We start from the raw sequence: 25,357 nt of genomic DNA on the forward strand, positions 1-25,357 counted from the left end.
ACCAATTTCTCCAGACTTGAATGTTAGGAACTTAATGATGATGACTACGTCCTGAAGAAAACAACAATTTCCAATTACCTTATCCCCCATTGGCACTTACCATTTCAACAGAATCAGAATATCCTCTTACCTATTTGTGGCCATGAGGACCTTGATATTTCCTCTTGGATCAAACCCATCCAATTGATTAATAAGCTCCAACATGGTCCTTTGCACCTCGTTGTCGCCGCCAGCCCCATCATCAAATCGAGTTCCTACCAGTGAGAGATGATATCAAATGAGATTAACCCTTTGACGTCCAACCGGCTGAAACCGGCCAGACTCAGTACTTTACTCTGTCTAACACCAGACGATTTTTCTCGTCAATGGGGAACCCCTGGGAGTCAATGGGTTAAGGCCCAGACAAGCTGGTGCACAGTGATTTTCAAAAATGCACCAATGAAACATGTTCATGTCTTTTTACTAAAGGAAGAAATCGTCCAGAACTAAATAGACAAAGCCAAATCGGCAGGTTTGGTATTGAAAACATTTGCTGGTCCTTGCTCAATGTGCATTCCAAATACACAAGGGGCATTGCATCAAACTTAATATGTTTTTTTCTTTTAGTAGCTGGTGTAACATATTTACAAAAAGTGACTACATTAAGATGAAAATTCTCTTTCCTTTGAGCAAGACACAAAGTAGCACGTTTACCTCCAATGGCATCAATTTCATCAAAGAAAATGATGCATGCTTTCTTTGTTCTTGCCATTTCAAACAATTCACGAACCATTCTAGCACCCTAAAAATAAGAACAAACATGTTTTAATAGCTTAAAGGTGGTTTGGAGATCATGAAAAGTCAAAAGTTACATTGTAAACTACTTTAAAAATATTGATATTGAGAGTAAGTAGAGATTAATAAACCATAATTATAGTAAGCATCCTTTTAATCTTCTTGATGAATTTTGATTATTGCATGAGATGGAAAAGGACTTTGATGTGAAAACTGGTTAGCATCATGGACTACAGAGGAGAAACCACTACTGACTAAAGTCTGAAAGCAGGGCTTGAAATTGCGACTCACTGGACGCCAATGCGACCAAAAATTGAGTGCTACAACAAGTTGCAAAATTGTTGAGACACTTTCATTAAAAAACACCTTATCTAGCTTCCAATACTCACTGTATATCGAATTTAAACCTTTCCCACTTCCCCTCCCCTCTCCCCATTTCATTTAACATTTTTTTGTCTTGCTAGCAACACTGATAAGTGGGGGAGGGGGGCTGCAGTGTGAGAGATAATAGGTACATTGATAACGCCCCAAGAAGGTGAAGTGTGTCCACTATTTTGCAACTTGTTGTAGCGACTAGATTTTCAGAACTGGTTGCCAGCTGGCGAATCATATTTTGTCTGGTAACCCAGGATAAACAGTAGACAACTTTTGTATTTGAATCTTTATATGATGAAATCATTCGGAACTGGCAGCTAGAACACGACTCACCGTTCTTTTCCCACTAAAAATAATAATGTCTAAATACTACAAGAAAATTGGTTTCACACAGTTAATTAATAGCACAAAATGCACTTCGATACTTCGATCACCGCGTTTACTAGGCGCCATATGGTTGTGAATGCTGAAAACGTAGCTTTAGCCAAATTACCGAAGGACCTCCTTGGAACTAGCTTGATTATATTGATATATTGATAGTGAATCTGGACATCGCATAACAAGTTTGAAATTTGTATAGAACCTGAAAAAAGCGACCTGTACCCTTAACGTAAAGTAGGTTGGAGAACGTGTCCCCTCTGCTAGAAAGAGGGCACCTGCAAAATTGACTGCACATGCAAGGTGATAAAAATCGGTAGAAAAATACTTTAAGAAAGCAAGTTCCTCTGATTCTAGAGGCGACCGAAACTGTATGAGACGCTTCTTTTATTTTATCCCGGTCGGAGACTGGTACAAGCATTGTGGTTGTGTGGGGGCCTAGGCTGAGCAATTGTAGTATTGCGTTTACTCGTGATAATTGTAAGCTAGCCGTAGGGGAATAAAGAAAGTTACGTTTTGAAGAGGACAAAAGCAAGGATAAAGGACCCATGTTTGCCTTGCTATGGAAAACACGGACTTAAAACGTTCTGTGCTTTGCTCCATTTCAAATAACTGTAAAGAACACCATCACCAAACTAAAGACAAAAGCCGAAAACAACAGTGACTTTAGAGGTCTTTCTTGTGCTGTATTTTCACCTGCTATTTAATAATTATGACTTCCCTTTCATGCAAAGTCATATAAATTATTAATTAAGTTGGCGACCGAAATTTATTTATTTTTAAATTTTCCCCATTAGTCGCCAGCTGGCACCTGAGCAAAGAAGTTAATTTCGAGCCCTGGAAAGAACTAAAGTTTCCTAAAATGAACCCATTCCCTGTAGCTGCCCCAACCTACAAGTAAAATAGTCTGGCATCTCTGGCATTAGAGTTAAAACTACACTTGTCTCATTCTCAGGATTTATTTATTCTCCAAAAACTGTTCCAAATTGTTGTGTTGTTTTTCAAACCTTTTTATTTCAAATTCACTTTTTATTGGCTTTGAAAGACAGGAAAAGTGGTCATAGTTTAATCCATGACTGAGCAATGAAGGGGAATGGCTTTGATACTGGGTTGATGTCACAAATTACTTTGCATCTCTGTTTTCAAAGAATTATCACAATGCAAAGTAGTCAATGATGTCAAGCTGGTATTAAACCCATCGCTCCCCCTTCCACTGTCGTAGATCAAATTACAAGCAGTTTTCACTTTTTGGGAGCCTCTAAACAGTGACTTGGAAGGAGAGAGTGTAGCAAACCAAAGAACTAGTGTAAAACAAATGCAGAAAAGTCTTGTTGAGCGGAAAGTTTTTTTTTATTAGGAGAAAGACACTTTAAAGGGACATAGAGTAGCTTTTTGAGTTGACCTAGATGTTGTTAATAACCAGAAACAGTGAAATGTAAGCAAACCATCTCAATAAAGCTAAAATAAGTGCAAGGTGATGAGATTCGTAGAGACTGAGCTGAGGTCAAAGAAAGAAGGTGACAATGATTATGATGAAAAGTGACTTAAATTTGACTCACCTCTCCAACATATTTCTGTACTAGTTCTGAGCCAATTACTCTGATAAAACATGCATCTGTTCTGTTTGCAACAGCTCTTGCACACAGTGTTTTTCCAGTACCAGGAGGGCCATACAGAAGAACCCCTTTAGGGGGCTCTATTCCTAAATTCACAAAGCGTTCCGGCTGAAAGAGAAACAAGTAAGGCTGAATATAGCAGAGTACAATAACATCGTCATACACTGTTCATTGTGCACAAGTTAATTCTACAGATTTAAAGAACTAGCCACAACAAAAGATGGCCTCTGTTGGCTAAGCTGCAAGACCAGTGGTAAAGCATCTAAACTTGAATACCAAAGACTGAAACTTTTTCTATGTGTGCCTATGTTTTTGTGGTCAGAGTAAACAACAACTAAACTTGAAGAAAGGTACAATCGCAAAAAAGGAACTAATGGTACATACCTTAATAGCTATACAATCGTTTACTCCAAAACATGTTCTTTTACTTGCATTTGATACATGAATAATGCAATTTTCACAGCCGTAACACTTATTGGTGTCAGGTGTTAAGAGGTTACAGGTTCAAATGAGAACACTGTAAATGTGCTAACCACTGAAACAACCCGTTCTCTGGGCGAACGAGGCTCAATTTAATAACAAGTGACACAAATATCTTTGCTATAAAGTGGAGGAGAAGGGTCAGAAGAAGTACAAAGCTCTGAGTGTCCAATCAGCATAGGTGTAAGAAATTCTTACAAAATATTTTCTTGCAGTCAACCATCATCTCACAGTCAAGCAATCAAGCTTAAAAAGAAGCAAGGGAGAAAATGCAAGTCTTACATGAAGAAGGGGGGTTTCCACAACTTCTCGGAGCTTTTCAATCTGCTCCTTGCAGCCTCCCACATCAGAGTATGTCACATCTGGCTTTTCCTCAACCTACAAATAAAGTCATTGTCATCAGTGACAGGGTACAGTTCAAACCCCAGATGGGATTCAAAGCAACTTTAAGTTTTCCTATTTTGTGTATTCTTTTCTTTCTATGGGCCTAAGCGTGCCACATTTTTAAGCCAAAGACTGCAACCGGAAGTGAACTGTAATACTTTCTATCTTGTCTAGACAATACCACATGTGTAATGCTGTGTACATGAACTTTTCTCTGTTACTACTCTCTTGGCATGTGACACACTCACTTCCAGTTTCAGTCTGTTGATAAAAAACATTCAGTGTCTAGGCTACCTAATGACAACTGTATGATTGAACACAAACCTACAGTAACTGGCATACTAGCTCATTTCTTGCAAAACATGTACTTACGTACAAATGAGATGCATACCTTCACAACTTGAAAATTCTAATGTGGCTCTTTGCAGATAGTTTTATCTTACTAATCACTTTTCTGGTCTGCAGAAAAACTCCACCCCCTACATGTACTTGAAAGCCAATTATGCTGAGCCAATCAGTGTTCGGGCAAGTGCTAAGGCAGCAGATCGCGCGTAAAGGTTGTCAATTGACACCCAATCCTTTCATGTGTGATTGACATGATATGCCAATCATTTTTCACATGCAGATTAAGGCAGATTATTCAGGTCTTTTTTTTTTTCGGGAAAAAAAAACTTTGAACACATCCCACCAATTCAAGATTTGCAATTTAAACAAGAAACTTAAGTGAGACGTCCAAATTTACCTCTCCCAAGACCTTAAAGACAAAACAAAGGACATTTTTACATGGCTCTTTTGTTGCCATGGTAACCTACTACATCACATCTCTGAGTGCATCTTGTTAAGCAATAATATTATTATCAGTGTTTCATTTGCTATCATGAGATTGCCATTCTGAGAAACGGTGAATTCTTATATAATAAGACATTCCCTTCAAATAATTGTTGAAACTGTGATCACTGACATCACAGACTATGTTGCAAAATAGCAATTACTGATGTGCAAGCGTTTGTTGAGCTCATGATAGGTACTTTAATCTATAATAATACTTTTAATTAACACAAAAATAATAATTATTATTATTGCAACATCTCTGGAAGATCGATAAGGTATTGACACAGTTTCCCACTGTGAATGCCCAAGCACATCTCCTGAAAATACCTTATCTCTGAAAATTAACGACACCCAAGTACATTCAAGTCTTTACCTGCATCATGGTGACTGTTGGGTCAATCTTTGGTGGGAGAGGGATGTGAATTTGGTACTTATTTCTATCAACTCTGAAATGAGCAAATCAAGAAAAACTATTTAATAGTACATTATTACATGACTTGTGTTTGTAGCCGATATAACGCGGGCTCTGATTGGCTAATTGTGACTGAATTGTAGGGCATTATTCTCCCGTAATGCCACGGGCCAATTACGGGCTTGTAAAAACAAAGCAAAAGGTAATTAAAAAGCAATATAATAAACTACTTACTAACCGAGCTAGCTCGAGCCGTACTGGGGAATATTGGAATATCGTAGTGGCACTTTAAAGAAATGTAATTAACAACATGTAAATTAAAACCCTGTATGAACCCTATAAATAACATTGTAACTGTTCATACCCTACTCTCATTCCCTCTTCGATATCTGTTGGAGCCACTTGGTCACCAAGATCCACCACAAACTTGGCAAACTGTTTGACATTGATCACATACTTGGCATCATCTGTGTCTGCGTTTATTATCTTTGTGCATCTTGCAACCTTAAAGAAGACAGACAATAAAAGCCAGACTCAGTTGTATTTGCTCCCACAAGTTAACTCATTAAAGAGGATAATCAACATGTCTCTTGATTTTCTTCTCAAAATCTGAAAGTCATTCCTTGTTAACTTCATTATTACTATCACTAATAAATCATTTTTATAATAACCTGCAATGGCTGTTCTCCTTGAAGAGTCTGTTTATCTGCGGCTAAATCCCAGAGCGCTGGAGGAGCCAGACCAGTGTCTGACTCTTTGATACCTAATGGTTGGAGCCAAACAAACAGTGACCTTGGCATATTACGTTGGCACAAATATTGAGAAACAGACTAATATTGCACCCAATTCGAATTCGGAATGTATGTAAAAGGTTCAGGAGTAAATGGGTTAAAGAGGAACTGAAGGCAAAGAAAATAAGCATTTTTTATTTAACACTTTAGACCATGCACAATGATGTTTTAAACTTTTTTCCTGGCATATGTCATTTTTCCACATAAAAAATGTTTTTATTCCGATTTTGGGCCATCAGCACTGCGACTCGGAATGGAGGAGTCAGCAGTCATTTTTGTAGCTTACGACATATGATATGGGGAAGACATGCGAGAGCTTCCCATATAGAAGCAGTGCTTTGATTGATGTTTGTCGTGAATATTGAGTCCATGAAGAAACAGCAAAAAAAAACAAAGAAAATATCCACAGGAGCTATTTTTTCTCTTGATTACGAAATCTCTGTTCCACATATCATACGTCACAACAGGCTGCTGATTTAGTTTTAGAGCCTGCACTGAAAAGGCAGAAACAGTGGGAAAAGACCAACTTTGAACATAATTTTCTCACAAAAAACGAGAAGAAATAACCCCACAAACTTTTTACTTATGTATTCCAAAAACAATGTTGGAAAAATTGTTGATTTTGGCCTTCAGTTCACCTTTAAAGGACATACATGTAACGGTCAGTATGTTCCAAAGGTACCACGTAGACCTGTGTAAAGAACTTTGCGTACATGTAATACCTGTTAATTCATTAACTTTCTTGAGAGCACCTTGTATATCATCTTCCACTTTTTTTATCGATCTGCTGTATAACCCAGCACCCTACATGACATAACGTAAAGGATGGGATTAAATCTATGCAATCATTTTTTGATGTAATTACAATATTAGCAATAACTATTATTCATTGAAAATCAGGAGGAAATCAACATGCAAACAATGGATTCACAGACAACCGACAGCCTTAGAAAGTGAGAAATAATAGTATCCACACCCACTGCTTAGTAAAAACAATTTTACAACAACCTTTTAACATTTACACAGTACTCTAGATTAAGTCATACTGTTGAAGCTCCCAATGGATATACCGTATTTACCTGTGTATAAGTCGACCTTTTATGGCCTCAAAAGAAGCTCCAAAAATCGCCCTCGACTTATACACGGGTCAAAGATTTTGAGCCAAGTTCCAGCTAAGTAATTTATTCAAAATTAACATAATAATGTTGTCTTGGGCATAACGAACGCAATGGACAAAAGCCGACGTACATTGTAAAAGACTTCAAAATGAATGACAAAAGACTTCAAAACGAATGTAAGCAATTCCAGTTGAAATAAAAAAGGATTTGTCCAACTATAAATGTTGAAGATACTCACAAGCACAAATATGAAATAGACACTGGAAATTTTCGTTTTCCAAAGGCGGAAAGCTCTATTAGGCATTTCTGTTTCTTCGAATAAAACACAATCGTTCAACGGCTTAGTAACCTGGCGCAATAACTCGTGTTTGCGTGCAAGCATCGTCACTCGTGTCGGCGTGAAAACGCTGGTTGATAATGATTGTTTTTTATTCTTTATACAAACCTGGCAGATTTAAATGCTTTTGCAAACTTCGTATTGTTTGGTTTATGAGTTTTGTTTTGTTTGTCATTTGAGAAATTGTAAGTCAAGGACCAATTAAACCTTGCACATTTTCGCATCGTTCGCAAGTTATTTTCAAAGATCGACTCCTGCTTCTGTGATGTTGCATTGTGCTTATCCTCTAAAGCCCTTTATCCTTGAACAACGAAACAGGTGAGTTTGAGGTTTACATGTTCGATTTTCAGAGAACTTTTTCGAAACTCAAGGACAAAATGCCCGTATATACAACAGCTGCTGAACAACAAAACTATCAAGCGCTTGAGGCCCTGATTTTTTTGTGTATCCAGATTTCCAGAAATCGAGGAACACAAGATTAGTGTCTCATGAACATTTGACAAAGAAATTAAGAAATTGCGTTTTTTGCCATCAAAAATTGGGGGTCGACTTATACATGGGATCGACCTATACACGGGTAAATACGGTACTGGTTGGGTGGGGGACAAAAAATAATTTGAAATTATTGCTCAATTACCACTACTTCAAAATTATCGCTCCTGGAGACGAGAACTTGCTCAACAGCTGTACATGTACACCCAAATAAGCCACTGGTACGGTCAACACAATACTCAATAAATGATTATCTCAAGGTGGATACCCAGGGTGTAGTGAATACCTTACAGCAAATCTAATAATCTGTCCTTTTTAACAAAAAGCCAGCTTCTATATGTAAGACAGTTGCGTACAACACAAAGCCAAACCATTTCACAGATTTTAACGAAAAGAACTATCTTTTTAGACACCACAAATTGAGTAGCCACCATTCTCAGTAATAATATACACAACATAGGGGGGGGGGGGGGGGGGGTGTCCTACAGTTGCCTCGGAATGGTAGACTGTGCGCAGTCTCTCTTCTTTGGAAAAGACAATAGCGATATTTTTCCTTTGGGAATTTGACTCTATTATTATGCAAAACTTGAGATACATTTTTCTATTCTTTTGGCACCAACATGGCCGTCTTATCAGGTGAGTGCAATCAAAGAATTACCTTTACGATTTTAGATACCAAAAGAAAAGAGAGAATGCTTCGCCTCCAAAGAATGGCAGCCATCTTTTTTACATATTTCATTATAATGCACCCTTATAGGATACAGCTCTATCATGTTAAGGGTTAGCATCCAAGTGTCGCAGAGATGAAAAGTTTACGGCAGTTTCTATAAAAAAGTGTCAAATTTCCCCATTAACTTTTTGAGTGAAAACACTTCAAATGCATGCGAAAGCTGAATAGGACTTACATATGTTTTCAGGATTTCTATATCTCCTTCATCGAGAGCTAAAAGACAACAGATAACATAGTGACAATCGTACGTTCTGGTTCATTACGAAACGTCAGAACTCAAGTTAAACTTAAAAGCTTGCACATATCGCTAGCAAACTCAGTTCATCTCGACAGTCGTTCATCTCAGTTATTTTGTGCCAGATCATTCCTTTTAATAATAACAATGCTGAACAGTCCACCAACCTTGAATTGGCTTTTCATCCTTCGTATCGTCATTTTTGGTTTTTCTTTGGTCCTTTCCAAGGTAATCCGGCATTTTTACCCTGAAGATCTACCAAACTTTCCAATATGGAGGATAACGATGTTGCTGCGCATGTCCAGGAGTTGCTTTGTCATTGCCCCCATAAACCTTTTCACACTTTTTCAAACTAGTGCCAGTCTGCGAAAAGTTGCCACTCTACTCGGCACAGACGGAAACATTTTGCATGCCCGAGGCTCGTTTCTCGAAACTCCCGAAAATTTACGGGCCATTTTCGGGTGCCACAGTTCCTTTTGTATCTCAAGAACGGAGAGGATTTAAGTCGTCAAACTTCACAGTTATTTTTCTTTTTGTTACCTTGAAAACACGTTAAAAGATCGGCTCTCCAAAATAAGCGGTTAGCAGTTCACAAATGGCTTTTCGGGACTTTCGAGAAACGGGCCCCTGGTGCCGTTTCTCCGAAGTCCCGAAACTTTACGGGCCATTTTCGGGTGTCACAATTCCCTCTGTACCTCAAGAACGGAGAGGAACTAGGTCGTCAAACTTCACAGACAGTTTGCGTTTTGTTACCTTGAAACATTTTTGGCACGATTTCCGCCGCTCACTGCTCATTTCCCGAAACAGGGGCTGGTAATCGAGCGCCATTCCATTTAAAATCCACACCCCCGTGCTGACGAGGTTTTTGTGAGGCGCGGTCTAAAGAGCATTTCTGAGGGGGTCCATGTATCGGCACTCTCTCATCTTTCAAATATTTCTGAAGCGTATTGGAAAAAATCCCCATTTTTCTGTGGGTGGAAATAAAATATCAATTTCTGTAGGGGGGAATGTGTCGGCACTTGAAATTCGCACATCTCATCAACAGGGGTGGTGTGGATTTTAAATGGAATGGTTGGTACTGGAAGTTTCATTCCCAAGCCTTTATTCATGTAGGTAGTTTCATTCTTACGTTAGCAATGATTTATTTTCTACACCCTTTTAATGATCTTTGGACAAACATGTGATAAATAACAGTATCAATGATGTCTGGACAGTTTTGTTTTCAAGAATTTGGTCTCTTACTACTTGTCACGCAGTTCTTGATGGGTGGGGGGGGGGGGGGGGGTGTAGCAAGAGGCAAATGCTGTGCAGAGAATGGGGAGTGGTGCTGTAATTTTACAGTGCCCCACCCCATTCTCCTTGCCAACAATACCACCAGCTACACAGGCTAGGGAGGGTGTTACAAGAAGGACGAACGATTGTTGCGGGCTACTGTGCAAACTATTAATTAAACTTGTTGTAACAAGTTGCTCTCTCCTTTCGCAAATTCGGATAATCTGTCTGACCACTGTTGGTGGTACAGGCTGGTTTCATTATATCAATACATTGAAAAATATTGTCAGCATTCACCTTTCTTTAATTAATTTAGGCAGACAGTAACCTTGTGGCCTCTACTTTGGCTGAATTCAGGTGCTATGAGCCAGTATCCCAGTTTATCTTGGGACCATTATGGTATTTTTGATACTGGCTAATAGAACCTGAATTCAGCCAAAGTAGAGGCCAAAAACTGGAAACAATGCTTCTGCAAAATTGTGGAAGAACAACCAAAGAGAATTGTGGTATTTTTGATACTGGCTATGAAGATTATGAGTTCAGAATGAGATTGAAAACTAGGAATCACTGACAATGGTACACTTGTAATGCATTCAATGTTTTGGGTTTCCTGGAAATCAATCTGTGGCAAAATATTTTCATTTTCTTCTGAAAATTGAGCAAATACCATGAATCATGCTAGCTTCATGATCAACTTGCACAACCATAGTTATGTAAAAAGATCATTTTACAGTTCTGTGCTCAGTTACCAGGCATTTGAATAAAAGCAAGGCTGGAGTTGACCTTGTTTTGACACAAACCTCACTGCTTATGTAAATAGAAACTTATTACCATTGAAACATGATTTACATAAGAAAAGCAACGAGGTTTGTCAGCTCCAGCCTCACTTTAACCCAAAGGCCTGGTAACTGAGCACAGAACTGTAAAAAAACTGTCTATTCTTAAAGAAGTGGTGAAATGTATGTCGAGAGAAATTACTTTAAAGTTAAGCAGAGATTATTCAGTGAACTTGAATCCCAAACTTTTCACAATGCTTTAGGGATCATACCCAAGACAACGCATTTGCAAATAATTTATTGATCAAAGAAATGTTTCCAATCTCCTTGACTTTGAACTGTCCATAGATATACAAAGTGCTAGCATACATATTATTCTTTGCATTTTTCACATGTAGCTGTTCACACCTAAACACTCGCATAAACAGTTATGTATCAATAATTAGCAATTATTGAATGAGGCTGAGTAGGATATGAAGAATTCTGCAGGTCGAGGAGGGTGTTATCCACCAAGGCTGAAGGCCGAGGTGGATAACATCCTCCGAGATCTGCAGAATTCTTCATATTCTTCGAAAGCCGAATTCAATAATAATATTGCTTTATTATTCATTCAAAATATTTTCTCCGCTCAAACTTCTAAACCTACTCACAGCCATTTTTCTGCTCAACAAAAAATAACAATCTCGTCCCCTGCTTTTTTCCGTCAACGGTTCAATAATTTGCAGCGGGTTGCACTTTTGACGTCATTGGTTCAATAATCTGCAGCGGGCGTCACTTTTGACGTCACTGATATGATGAAGTTTCTTTCCAAATTTGGTGAACAGCAGCTGGTTATGGTGAATTATGCGTAGTTTTAACCAATCAGAAACGGGGAAATATTTTGAATGAATAATAATTATTGTTACTAAGCATACACATGAATGTCAGTCTCAAATTAAAACAAAAGATTAATTCAGACTACCAATAAATACCATACAAAAAGGCACTATTTAAAAAAATACTACTTATTGTAAAGAAAGTCAACGTTTTCACATCTAGGTCTTTCAACATGTCAAAACAAATAGACTAGGTTTTTACAGTAATAATGATTCACAAATTCCTAAACAACCAGGAGTATCTAGATCCAGTCAAGAAAAAAAAAGCAGTTTTTAGTAGCTTGCTGATCAGAAGTATTCATTTTGCTTATTTATAAGAACAATAAATTAATGCACAAAATAATTAATGTCTAAGGTTGACATTTCAGCAATGATCTCCAACTTAACAGTACCTAATTCTCAAGACTGACTGAAATGACTACAAAAACTAGATGCCCCCCACATTCTAGTTAGCTTTCACACGCATGTATCTATTGATTTCATATTACAAGTACAAGCTAACTATTACACTAGCTGAGACACTTTGGGTTTTGTTTTGTATTAATTCAGTTTGTCTAGAGAAGGGCATCATGGTGACATAAAAATGATGACTTCATGAAATTAATGATTTAGTTACAAAGCTGAGCTATTGATGATAACAAATTATTTATGCCAACCCAACATGAAACTAATGTGGTCTGGTCAATTCTTGCAAATAGGCAATTCCCAGGTTGCCTAACTTAATATCAGGTGTTCTTTTCCAAAGGAAAAGCACTCTTTTTTACAGAAAAAGAATGCTTGGTCGCAGGTTAAAGGTTTCCTTTCAGTCTTCCTTTTCCAAGAAAGCCTTATTAAAACAATTTTTATTTAGAATTTATTATTCACATGATGAACAAAAACAACGAAAAGAAAAAACGAAGACCCTTCCAAAAAGCAGCCATTTACCCAGAGGGTTTAGAACTATCCCTCATTTTTTTTAGACTTGCCTCAAAAAGGACAAATGAACCACTAATGTCCAAGCAACATTAGTTTTCCGTCTGGGCCAGCCAGCAGGAGATAGCCATTCCAGAGTTGAACTATCGTCTTAACCCAGAAAAAATAATGATTAATGATATTTATTGAAAAGACACCTTGATCTGAGGAAAATGATACATGTAGAACTACTTGCTTGCTTTATAATTTTCCTTCCTCCTAAAAAAAAAACCCTTAATCTGTTGACCAACGAGTTCGAGACTTAACAGATTTTCCTCTGTCTAACACCACAACAATTCTGCTTGTCAGCTGGAAGTGTCCTCAGGCGTTTGAGGTGTCAATGGTTTAATTCACACTTTCAAAGTTTGATTGGAATGTTAAAACACTCAAACACTCAAAGCCATGCTCAAGCCAATCAAATGCACCAGAATGCAAATAAAAGTCCACAGAAATAAACAGCAACTCTGTATCTCGCAACTTTGTTTCTCCATCAGTTCTATCTTAAAACGTTTGAAGAAATAACATTTTAGTTTGTAATAGTAACTGTGGGCAAAAAAAAAATTTGCTAAAATATTCCAACACCTTTCTCTTCCGTCCACAATTTCTTTTAGAAAACAGGTATCTCAATCAAGGCTCTTTTACCATGGTCGTGTCAATAAATCCATCTCAGATACTAAATGAACCAATTTCATAATAATTTATTTGGTTGATATAAAACAGAAGCACAAGACCTTGCAAGGTTGCTGCCTAACGGTCGCTCGGTCGCCTGGGGCTCCTTCTTTGCGAGGGCGGGCGGCCAAATTTCTGAACAAGTAGCCCGAATGAGCGCCTTACTTGATTCTTCCTCACTTTCTTGTAAATATGACCCCAGCTGGAAGTAATTCATTCTGGATTCTTGAAAAAACGACTAGGGCTGCTAACTTTTAAATATGTTGGAAGCCCAAAGGGCTCTCGGACAATTTTCTTAGGCAGCAGCCTTGACCTTGGAAGCGTGTAACTTGCAACTCTTTTCCTTGGAACAAAGCTGGGGAATTTAGGACTCCAATTTTATCCCTAAATATGGACAAAAACAAGATTGAAGCTGCAGCATGGGAAAATGCCATGGTGATGTTACATCCAAATTGGAAATTTATAAACTCAAAAAACCCCAGCGCTGAACCAGAGTTAAATGCTTCAAGGTCATGTGACCTCCTGTACAGAATTTTTCAGAATAAAATATTCCATGAAAATGCATTTTGAGGAAGAGTGTCCTTTCAACTAAATCACTACCAACTATGGTTTTCTCCTCAACATAAAAAGGCCCATCCACAATGTAGATGGACTGATTAATGTTTGGCTCAGGCAGAACAGCTGGAACACACTAACTCCAGCATCAAAGCATTTTCTAAACTGTAACAGCCCTATACACTAACAGATGCACACCTCACTGAAATCCTAATGCCAGATGATTTTACTCATCAACCGGAGGCATCATGGGTTGCCTCAGGAGTGGATGAGTTAACCGACAAGAATAATGTGCAATTTTTTTGCAGACACAATAAGAACCATCTATCCCTTTGCTGTTAAACTGATTACATACTTAAAAATAAGTTCACCAGAAAAAAAAAAGAAAAGGATCACAAGAATGAGACTCATTGATTTACTACACCTATAATTCCCAAATGGTTACTCATGTATTTTAACAGGGGGTACTGGTCAACAAAAAAAGATTAACCAATTTGAAATTGGTGCTTTAGCCTAAAAATTAATTAATACCCCAGGTGCTAGTTGTTCGATGGACGGATAACTTTTAGGATTTCCCTTTGTTGCCCTTAGTTCTGCAAGGTTTGAGAATACACATAAATTTTTGTAAAACATGTTAGTGTTGCATGAGGCTTAAGAGGATATAATGCAAATTATATTATCTTATTTTTTGCACAGCACAAGCAGCATTATTTTGCATCTGAGAGGAACAAGGAAAAATCTTTCCGGTACTACCTAAATCAAAGTCACAGAACAACTCTTCCCACCAACGTTATTATTTTAGTCCAAGTGTCAAGGATGGCAATGTACCTATCATTTCTCATGCTGCTACATGTAACCACACTCTGTAAGTTTGATAAGATTAATCAGGAATCACACTGCTTTGTCTAAGAATCTGCCATAACAGAAATTTGGCCTGATTACATCAATTCTTTTCCCACCTTCAGCATATTCTACTTCCAGTCACAATCTAATCTATTCGTGATTGCCAGAATGTTTCTTCGTGTGTGAGAGCTACAAAATGTTGTCCAGGTACAGATCTGTGTTCACAAGTTAAGTGTTCATAATAATTTTTCTTTAACAATTCATTGTTCAAAGAAGTACACACTTCCTTTTCTTTGGCTGCTCTGGAGGCTCGAGGGCTGCTAAAATTGCTTCATCAAAGACGTTTTTCAAGCCTTTTTGTGTTAGTGCCGAGCATTCAACATACTTGACAGCTCTCAACTCACGAGATAACTTCTCTCCTGATTCCACTGCTGTAGGTTTCTGTTTATTCTTGGATAGCTTCTCTATTGTGCCTGCATCATCTCTCAAGTCAACTTGTGTCCCAACAAGCAAAAACGGTGTCTTTGGACAGTGATGCGTTATTTCTGGAACCCACTGCAAGACATGTAAAACTCATTAAATGCACAATCAGTGTGACAGCCAAACGAAACACTACTGAAGTCCCATACAATCCTCAAAGCAAAATGAGAAACCTGCAGTTGATGTAGCAAACCTAAATGCCTCAGACATTACCCAAGTCTTTTTTTTTTTGCAAAAGGAGAACAAATAATTGGCACTATTCAGCCATGCATTCCTTCAACAAGTTCTTTTCTAAATCAAAGTCAAAGTACACTTCCAAAAGTCAAGTAGACTGGTAGAGATAAGCTAAGAACGACCCAATGTAAGATAGGCGCTGGCATACACCTTCTTCCAAAATGGTTGCCATTGCAGAATTTGTTTGTTTGCTTTAAAATTGGCCCTTGATGCCTCGTTCTTGAACTTAAAATTCAAAAGAATATTTAACCTTGAACAACGCAACAAGGGCTAATTTGCAAACAAACAAAATAATACTAAACTGGTGGCCATTTTGGAATAAGGTGTCTAGGTCACTGAATGCTTGTAGTTTTGCCTTAAGGTGTATTTTACCTTTCTCAGCTGCCTACTTAATTTTATTGAAACACCTGTGCCAGTGAGCTTGTCATCTCTTGTTCACAATTTTAAGACTATTACCTTTTTGGATATAGGTCCCAAAAATCTACCCATCATGTCCCCAAGGTCATGAGCTGTGAAAAAAGATAACCGAGTCACTTACCTTTTCTTTTACATTTTCAAATGAAGCTGGTGAAACTACTGAAAAACATACAAGAAACACATCTGTCTGAGGATAAGAGAGAGGTCGCAGTCTGTCATAGTCTTCTTGACCTGCAAATGAAAGAGAGAAAAACACTGAACCCGTAAATGGATGCAAGTCTCAACCATGGTTGAATCCACCCTGCCAGCAGAGCCTTTCTTAACTTGACAAGAAAAGAAAAAGGACTTTGCAGAAATTGATTAATGTCTTTTATTGAGTGTGCACAAGCCAATAATACAAGTAAATAATTTTTGACCATTTTAAATTGTAAATCCCTTTATTTCCCAGGGCCCCTATGAATACCAGCCTCGTAGCTGAATGGGCTACCCTGGCTAAATAAAGTTACTAACTAACTAACTAACTAACTAACTAACTAGCCATTGTTTGGAGACAGTGTCAAACCTACCGAAAGTCCACTTTTTATCAGTCTGTCGAGTTGCCTACTTTCTCTGCTACGTGGAGGCTCATTCTCTATTTTCAAATTCCCCATAATTCACTTTGTCAGCGGGGAGCGTATCAGGGAGTGTATCCCAAGCTCGATCAACGACCTTTGGCATGGTTTTCAGAGCAAAGAATTCAAGGTAAGATTTTCCCTTTAATGTGTATGGTATTTTTGCTTGGAAAAGGTCGCTACAAGAAGAAATCCACTTGCGTTTTTGTCTCAAGTTTGCTATGGTGTCATGTGACAAGCTTGTTTACATGATCTGTGATGGTGCAATCTCGTTCCCAGACTCATCGTTCCTTTGATGGGTAAACCAGGCTTGGCGCGATATTCCCGAGGAGATGGGATGGCGTTCGTTCAAGACTTGTGGCACCTCTATAACGCACTAAACGGCACAGAAAACGATGCAGTCTTCGACGAGAATATTCCAGAACAAAAAAAAAAAAAATGAAGACGAGGAAATGGACAACGAATTTGAGACAGACAGCGAGGAAGAAGACAAGCAATAAGATCGATCCCGATTACAAAACAACACGAACAGCTCCTTTATGAGTCACCAAGTAATAAAAATCCACATTACACCAACAACTTCTCTTCATTTTACAAGTAATTTAGTTCGGCTTGTAAGTGAATACACGTTCATTTGTTACTGTTTTAATTTGCTGAGAAAATTCTTTTTATCAAAAATACTCGGCTATAAGCCGAGACCCCTTCTACCACTTCAAATTTGCCCAAATTGAGTGAGGATTTGTGTAAAAATCGCTCGGCTTATAGCTGAATAAATACGGTATGCAAAATTTGGGGGGCAAACAAAGTGTATTATGGGGAATTCGAAAATGGAGAATGGCTGGGTTGTAAGGTTTTGCCAGCCACGGGTACAGTATCTTGGAGCTAGCTGCCCACAGTGGAAGCTCCAAGATGTCTCAGGCACCCAACCTCCACTTAGTGATGTAGTTGTTACAGTAATTAAATTTGTAATGTTCCCTAAACTGGCTTGCAGTATCAAATAGTGGCAAAAACACAATCCTGTTCATTTGGTTAAATTATTAGAAACCATCTGATACCATACAATATCATTACAACTAATATTATTAGTGGTAGCCAACAAAAAACGTCTTGCCACTGTACCAAGTTTGTTTGCTTTTATTTCTGGAACAAAAGTTGAAATTAAGAGGAATCCCAGCCCTCCCAAAAATAAGACACAGTATGGTACTTCATGAACTAACCTGCAGTATCAAATAATCCTAATGTGTATGGTTCACCACCAATCATAACAGTAACAGCATAATTATCAAACACCTGTGAAAATAAAACAGTTGTTAAAATACTTGATGTTCTATTCTATGGACAACTTTACACAGTAAAAAGATCAATTTCATAAAATACTTCACAAGCTTTATGCAACTGCAGTCTGGTGAGGCAAAGATATTATAAAATATGGCAAAGGTATTATGAAAACATGACAGCCGTCACATATCAAAGCACCATCAACTTAGTTGTTTTTTGTTTTTGTTTTTGGTCGTATTCCACAAGATATGACAATAGAAAAGCAAGCAGAACGTAAAGTAAGCGGCATTAAATCCCAAAGTATGCAGCTATCAACCACCCAGTGGCGCCTTCTATCGAGGAACCCTGAGTTGCACCTTCTTGAGGATTTTAATCAACACATTCAAATTAACCACCAATAATGACCTTTAGATTTGATTTATTCAACAGTTTGACTGCAAGTTTTCAGATCCGAGCTCAAACAAAGAAAAATCACCCCAAGTCTTGTGTGTTACTGCTCAGAACAGAAAATTCCAAGATTTTGTCATACTTGTACTCTAATCTAAAGGTCATCACTGTCAGTAGTTAAAACTAGTTTTTCAATACATATTGGTGCCACACAGGAACTGTTCATTGATAATGCCTCTAATGAAAAAATCCACCGGCAACCATTTTCCTTCAGGCACAGAACATTCCGCATCACATTTGAAATACTGCCACAAGTTTACTACATGTATATACCCGATGTGCAAGTAACGTATTGGTCAAATCCCTATAATTTCTGTGAAGACTATACTTAATAGTAAGAATTTTACGAAATGGGATCAGTTTAGACTGGATATGGTCATGATCCAATATGACATAAGGGAGCTTAAGTGAAGGAATTTTTGACGAGCTGGCCATTAACTAATGGTGGACTTTGAATATTATTGGGAAGTGGCTTTGATCCTAATTGTTTCTTGTCTCCACAGAGTAAAGACACTTGGCAATACAAATGTGGTTAAGTCAATGCATGTGGAGGGAGAAAATGATGACTAACATGGACTGGTTCCCATTTGTCGTTAAACAATTGCCAATGCTTAATTAAGTCATTTCCCTTAGGGGTCCCCCAGTGATTAGTGTGGAATGGGACAAAGAGAAAGCTACAAGTGGTCACTTTAAAAGGGGAGAAAGGGATTAACCCTTTGTAGCCCAGTGACCACTCATAGATTTTACTCTGTCTAATGCCAGATGATTTTACTTTTTGAATGGTGAACCCCTCAGGCTTTCAAGGGTTAACAACATCTGGGTTCATTAACCCATTGACTCCTGGGGGTTCTCCATCGATGAGTAAAATCGTCTGGAGTTAGACAGAGTAAAATACTAAGTCTGGCCAGTTAAGGCATCAAAGGCTTCACCCTTTACAGCCCAGTGGCCACTTACATGTATAGATTTTACTCTGCAGGGCTTGAAATTAACTTTTTTGCTCGGGTGCCAGCTGGTGATTAATGGGAAAAATTTGGTCGCCAGATCATACATTTTGGTAGCCAACTCACTTATTGACTTACGTGAGAACATGATTTTAAATGTTACTTTGCATGAAAGGAAAGTCAAAATTATTAAAGAGCAAGAAAAAAAGACCTTGAAAGCCTCAGTAGTTTGGTGATGGTGTTCTATACAGTTCTTTGAAAGGGAGCGAAGCACACAACGTTTTAACACTGTTTTCCATGGCAAGGCAAACATGGGTCCTCTATCATCTTGCTTTTCACCTCTTCAAAACGTAGTTTCTTCATTCTCCTATCTTTATCGCGAGTAAACGCAATACTACAAATGCTCGGCTCAGGCCCCCACACAACCACAATGCACGTATCAGTCTCAGACCGGGATAAAATAAATGAAGCACCTCGCACGGTTTCAGTAGCCTCTATAATCAGAGGAACTTGTTTTCTTAAAGTACCGTAGTTATTCGGTTATAAGGCGCACGGTTTTTTCAAGAAAAGTCTGTCTTTGGGTGGCAAGTTAGTGCTAAAATTGGGGTGCGTCTTATAGCCAAGTATTTTCACGCAACAATATCTTAAGATCACAATTTGAGAAGAACTTGCAGTTTAAACAACACAAGAAAAGGACACTAGTTGTGAATTTAAAAAAAAAAATAGTGCTTTTAGAGACCTTTAGAACACTTAACGACTTCAAGAGAAAAGCAAACAAACGAAAATTTGCATACATGCTTAAAAGCATGTGCTCAGTAACGTGATACCCACGACAACAATACAATCGTTGGAACCTTGTTTTGAATTCCGAGAATCGTGTTTGTCGCTCGCATGAAAAGTTTCTTCTCTGAACAAACAGTGTGGAGATAACATACCTTCTTCGTTCATCCAGCCTTTCATGTGCACTGAAATTTGCATCCTTGGTGGCGTGTTGATATTCAGCTGTCGAACACCTTTGAATATGACTTTCGGTGGGAGTTTTTCGCCGTTCGCTTTCACTTGAAGTCTGAAGTCTGAACTCTGACTAATTATTAAGTTGGAAGGTTCAAGTAAAAGTGTATGCGTTGCATGTTTATCATTTCAGGTGTCAACTTTTAGCTTTTGTTTTTACATATATCATTAAATGACTGACTTTTTCACTTTGTTTACGTTAACAAAAAGAGTTCGCTTGTCAATTGCGTAAGGATAATTGTTCTCAAATTCATCACATCCTTTTGATAACTCTCAATTTTTTGGTGCGTCTTATAACCGAGTATTTTCGCGTAATTTTCAGTTTGAGAACTTAGCTTGATTAAATTGCTAAGTTTGGGGTGCATCTTATAACCGAGTGCGCCTTATAACCGAATAACTACGCTACTTTTCTACCAATATTTATCTCAGTTTATTAATCACCTGGTATAGCCAATTTTGCAGGTGTCAGCTTTCTAACAGATGGGAGAAGTTCTCAAACCTACATTACATTAAGGGTACAGGTTGCCTTTTGAAGGTTCCATACAAATTTCAAACTCAAATTATGCAATGTCTAACGCCAAATGATTTACTCCTCTCCTCCATTAGGGGTTCACTATTAAAGAAGAAAATCTTGAAGTGGCCGTTTTAGCGAGAAATGGTAAGGCTCCCTATGATTGACAAATTAGATGCATTTCACCAATGTGAAACTGAAGTTTTAATAGCTCCTGCAGTGAATTTGCTGAAAATGAACTGGCATAAGGCTCAACACCCTCAACTGATAAGGCAAACTAGTCTGACAAAATTTCAGTAATCTAATATTAAAGCATCGGCAAATAACAAATAAAGTAATATTGTAGCCACAAAAAGAGTTCCCAGAGAGAATTACAAATTTTCTTCTTTAACTAGAACCTTCAATGCACTCAAATTAATTCAAACAGGGGGCTTTTCCAACAGTGGCCACTAGAAGATTTTACTCTGTCTAATGCCAAATGATTTACTCCTCAATGGGGAACCCCTCGGTTTTTTAAGGGTTAAGGGAGCAACTTTTGAGCAGATAAAGACGTTACCTCTTTCACCCATTAGGGGTTCACTATTAAAGAAGAAAATCTTGAAGTGGCTGTTTTAGCAAGACATGGTAAGGCTCTCTATGATTGACAAATTGGATGCATTTCACCAATGTGAAACTGAAGTTTTAATAGCTCCAGTGAATTTGCTAAAAGTGAACTGGCATAATGCTCAAAACCATCAACTGATAAGGCAAACTACAATCTTGGACAGAATAAAATGGAACAGAAATGCCCCCTCTCCCCCAAATCAAGGATGAAGTTGCACGCGAGAAGACCAAAACGTGCCATTTTCCCATCACCCATTTTGGGGGGAGGGGTGGTCTCAATGTTCCATTTAATTTGTCCAAGATTGTAGTCTGACAAAATTCCAGTAAACTAATATTAAAGCATCAGCAAATAACAAGTAAAATAATTCAACTCAGGGCTATAGGCACAAAAAGAGTTCCCAGAGAGAATTACAAAGTCTCTTCTTTAAATAGAACCTTCAATGCACTCAAATTAATGCGCACAGGGGACTTTTCCAACACACCTGGCCTTCCAGGAGAAAGGAGTGTAAAATGAGTAGTCTTTGGCATATAATATTTCCAATAATGACTTTTCCATGACAACAGATACTAATATTTTTCAAAATACAACCAAACTTTTGACACAGAACAAAACAAGAATAACAGCAACAAACAAATAAAGAGATGAAAACACACATGCATTAATTTTCAAATGGCAGTTACCCCATCAAAATCATTTTGCCAGTATATTATATACAACATTCCCTATCCATTTCCCTGCCGACACACGTGTTTTAAAAGTACAGTATATCTATAAATGCCACTTAACTGAAAAATGAGCGGCTTTTAAAGTGGGGGGCAATATTAATAACGAGGGCTCCATTTACAACTTTTAAATTTACATTTAATTGTCTGTATTTTAATTTTTATACCTTGTTCAAAACGTGTATAAATAAAACATTGTAATTCGACGGACAAAAAATATTTTGAGCAGACTTACCGTCGGTACATATTCACTGGGAAATTTATTTGTCGTGTAAGATATAAGTAAACACGTTTTCCCAACGGCACCATCTCCAACCACTACACACTTGATGGTTTGCATATTGTGATATTAAAACTTTTATGATTTTCGGCAGCGTGTTTCGAAGCCTGCAAATGAGTGAGAAATTGGTTAATGTTTCGTTTCGAATTTCGACAAACTTCGACAAAAATGTTTTGCCTCGGCACATTATAAGATCATTGTTTTGAGCACAAATTAAGTGATATTTTCAAGTTTGAGAGTGTTTCACCGCATATTCCGCTTAAACAGAGGACAATTCTATCACCAGCGAAACCGGTGGAATGAATTGTGAATCGAACGAAGACAGACAAAACTATTTTCACGCCGCAAAATTTGAAACAAACTAACCCGCGCTTATAAAAGATAATTCCTTCAAACATTCAGCAACTAATATAAGCTTGAGTTGTTCAAAAGTCAGTAAGCTGCGATATAACAGCAATAATTCAAACCTACAAAATGAAACAATGAATGAAAGTTTCACAACTCCGGAATTGATAAGCTTAGTGTAAATTGATAAACCCGCCGGATGAAACAACGATGGAATTTCGACGCTTACAAGAAAAATCATGAATTACCCACAGAAGACTTTGCTTAACGAAACTCTGCCGGCTCTAGGTCCTGGAGCTCGATCAATCTCTAAGAGCCACGCGAAAGTATAAGATAAATCACAAGATATCGGCCACACAATGTCCAACGAGAGATGTCTACTGATTCAAGTTGAATTTTTCTCGCCAACCAAAAAAACCAATAAGAAATTTGGTAATTGAGAGAAATCTTATACTAACCGGTAAAGGAGTGCCCAAGTCTCAGTATCCCAGAATTGCAGAAGAATTAGAGTATCTCGGCTAGTAGATCCCGTCTTTCCACGAAAAATTCAACTTCAGCTTCAACAATCTGGCTGTTGAGGGGCGTTGGTTAACAATTATCCAACATAGAAACGAGGCTTAAAAAAAATTAGTTATATCAGAGAATTCCATTGGATAACGTACCCGGAAAGGCCACTAGGTAGAGTATTGTCCAATCAAGATACTTGTTACAAAGTGCACTGTAACTTCTAATTTTGTCAGAGCATATATAAAGCCTCGAACTTCTCAAAGCGGGTTCCATCGAAGCGAGTGTGCGAAACGGAATACAGGATGACAATAATCAAGCTCAATTTATGTGTGAATCATCTGAACATGGCTGGTGTAAAAATTGTTACAATAATGAGGGCCTGTCAGTTCCTAAGTTACTTTGTCACATGAACACAATGGAAGATTCCTTGTGTTAGGCAGATCTACAGATCAGCTGGTCCGGTTGTTCGAAAGCCGATTAACTTAATCCAGGATTAGCGTAAATTTTCATTTCTTGTTTTCAGCTTTCAAGAGCCGATTAAAGCTAATCCCAGATTAAAAATTAACCAAGGAGTTTATTTCTCTACTCCCATGTGCTGTTCAACGCTGATATTCGGCAGAACTTTACATTAGAAGGAATCAAAAATAAGCAAAATAAATTTTCACCAAAAAGCTGAAAACAAGAAATGAAAATTTACGCTAATCCTGGATTAAGTTAATCGGCTTTCGAACAACCGGGCCAGCGTTCCAATATTAAATACAATACACGATAAAGGCAATAGACCGAATGCATAAATGGCGGACAAAAAAATATTCTTTTGTTTACGTGCTAATTAGACTCACTAGCCTCGCTCTCAAGCAACATTTCTTTTCTATTTTGTACATGCAAACGAGGATAGTGAGTCTAATTAGCACATAAACAAAATAATAATTTTTGGCCGCCATTTATGCATTCGGTCTATAGGGTCTGTAGTATTGCAAGCAGTACAAGTGACATACCCTTTTGAGGTTTCATTTCCAGCAATTTCCCCATCTTTCAAGTTTTCAGGGGAGAGTGAACGACTGAGGAAGCAGAACTCAAAGCACTCTTCATTTTAAGACAAGTTCCTTTCAATTGTAGGAAGTCCTTCAATAAATTATCTGAAGTAATATTTAACGCAATCATCTCAATGATGAGAATTATACTGTTTAATCGCCTGCATTTTATTTTTGAAATTTATATTGCTTCCCTGCCATTTGTAGAATGATTGCATCAATACTTCATTTGCAACCCCCCTCCACACCATATAAAAACATTGTTTTCCTAAACTTTGCTTACATTTCCCCCAGTTATTTGTAGAAGGCAAGATGAGTATTCATACATTTTGATGATCTTAAATTGTTTTATTTTCCTCATCTTCATTATCATCATATTAGTGTTAATGTTAACATTATTAATAGAGTTAATATTTTATTGATACACAAAAAGCCTAGCTGGCAAAAAAGACTGTCCAAACTACAAATGTCAACTTACAATCTAAGTTTGGCCCATCATTCTATTTCAACCCATTCCCGATTAATTAAGTTATGATAGTCTAAAAAATAACATATCTTTTGTATGTAGACAAGTGTACATTCACAATGCATTGCCCCGTGGTCACACAAGGCAGTATTTTCTTGTGTCCCAACATTTGAATGGTTCACATTCTGAGGAATTTTAACTTTCCACAAGCCTGCAAAAATGTAGCATTTCTCACTGTTTTCTTTTTTTTCTCCAGGGAAACCAATGCTGCTAATATATCTTTGTTCAAAATGGTCAAAATCTTAAATGGGAACAAAACCAACAAAAAATTCATCCCGCAAATAAAAAATTAATACCATAAGAATGTCAAATTGATAGACATCCAGTGGCTGGGAAAAAAATAAGATTCACCCAATAAAATTAGCCTGCAACCAGTTCGCAAGATACACACCTGTCCAACATATAGACCTCTTTCATAATGGCAGCCAAATAAAATTTTATTCCATTTTGCAAATAAGCCTTTCTAGCCTTGCTTTGACAAGCAAATCTCAAAAGAATATTATACAAAAATTTGG

General features: G+C 37.7%; 2 protein-coding genes across 2 annotated transcripts in view; both read right to left on the minus strand.

The window, feature by feature from the left end:
* Positions 1-9,257, minus strand: part of LOC137997771 (26S proteasome regulatory subunit 7) — a 15,609-nt gene extending 6,352 nt beyond the window's left edge. The window contains exons 1-10 of the mRNA XM_068844012.1: positions 9,121-9,257; positions 8,894-8,931; positions 6,764-6,845; positions 5,922-6,013; positions 5,615-5,754; positions 5,212-5,284; positions 3,906-4,001; positions 3,087-3,251; positions 694-781; positions 131-254 (exon numbers count right to left, since the gene is read on the minus strand). Of these exons, the coding sequence (XP_068700113.1) occupies positions 131-254; positions 694-781; positions 3,087-3,251; positions 3,906-4,001; positions 5,212-5,284; positions 5,615-5,754; positions 5,922-6,013; positions 6,764-6,845; positions 8,894-8,931; positions 9,121-9,193 (971 nt within the window). The 5' untranslated portion in view covers positions 9,194-9,257. The remainder of the gene's footprint in view (positions 1-130; positions 255-693; positions 782-3,086; positions 3,252-3,905; positions 4,002-5,211; positions 5,285-5,614; positions 5,755-5,921; positions 6,014-6,763; positions 6,846-8,893; positions 8,932-9,120) is intronic.
* A 2,024-nt stretch (positions 9,258-11,281) lies between these two features.
* Positions 11,282-23,368, minus strand: LOC137997749 (cell division control protein 42 homolog). Its single transcript, XM_068843955.1, has 5 exons — positions 23,234-23,368; positions 22,386-22,537; positions 17,854-17,926; positions 16,147-16,256; positions 11,282-15,449 (listed from the first exon to the last, which is right to left on the minus strand). The coding sequence occupies exons 2-5, from the start codon at positions 22,488-22,490 to the stop codon at positions 15,162-15,164; spliced, it is 576 nt and encodes a 191-aa protein (XP_068700056.1). The 5' UTR covers positions 22,491-22,537; positions 23,234-23,368; the 3' UTR covers positions 11,282-15,161.
* Between the last annotated feature and the right edge of the window lie 1,989 nt (positions 23,369-25,357).

Source organism: Montipora foliosa, chromosome 3 (assembly GCF_036669935.1).
Source record: "Montipora foliosa isolate CH-2021 chromosome 3, ASM3666993v2, whole genome shotgun sequence".
Classification (NCBI taxonomy): Eukaryota; Metazoa; Cnidaria; class Anthozoa; order Scleractinia; family Acroporidae; genus Montipora; species Montipora foliosa.

Bases quoted from the DNA above. Each gene is read 5' to 3' on its own strand.
- LOC137997749 (XM_068843955.1), bottom strand. From the start codon at position 22,490: ATGCAAACCATCAAGTGTGTAGTGGTTGGAGATGGTGCCGTTGGGAAA. The intron at 16,257-17,853 runs GTTAGTTCATGA...TTTCATTTGCAG, and splicing joins AGGATTATTTGATACTGCAG to GTCAAGAAGACTATGACAGA. The intron at 15,450-16,146 runs GTAAGTGACTCG...CATGTCTTGCAG, and splicing joins TTGAAAATGTAAAAGAAAAG to TGGGTTCCAGAAATAACGCA.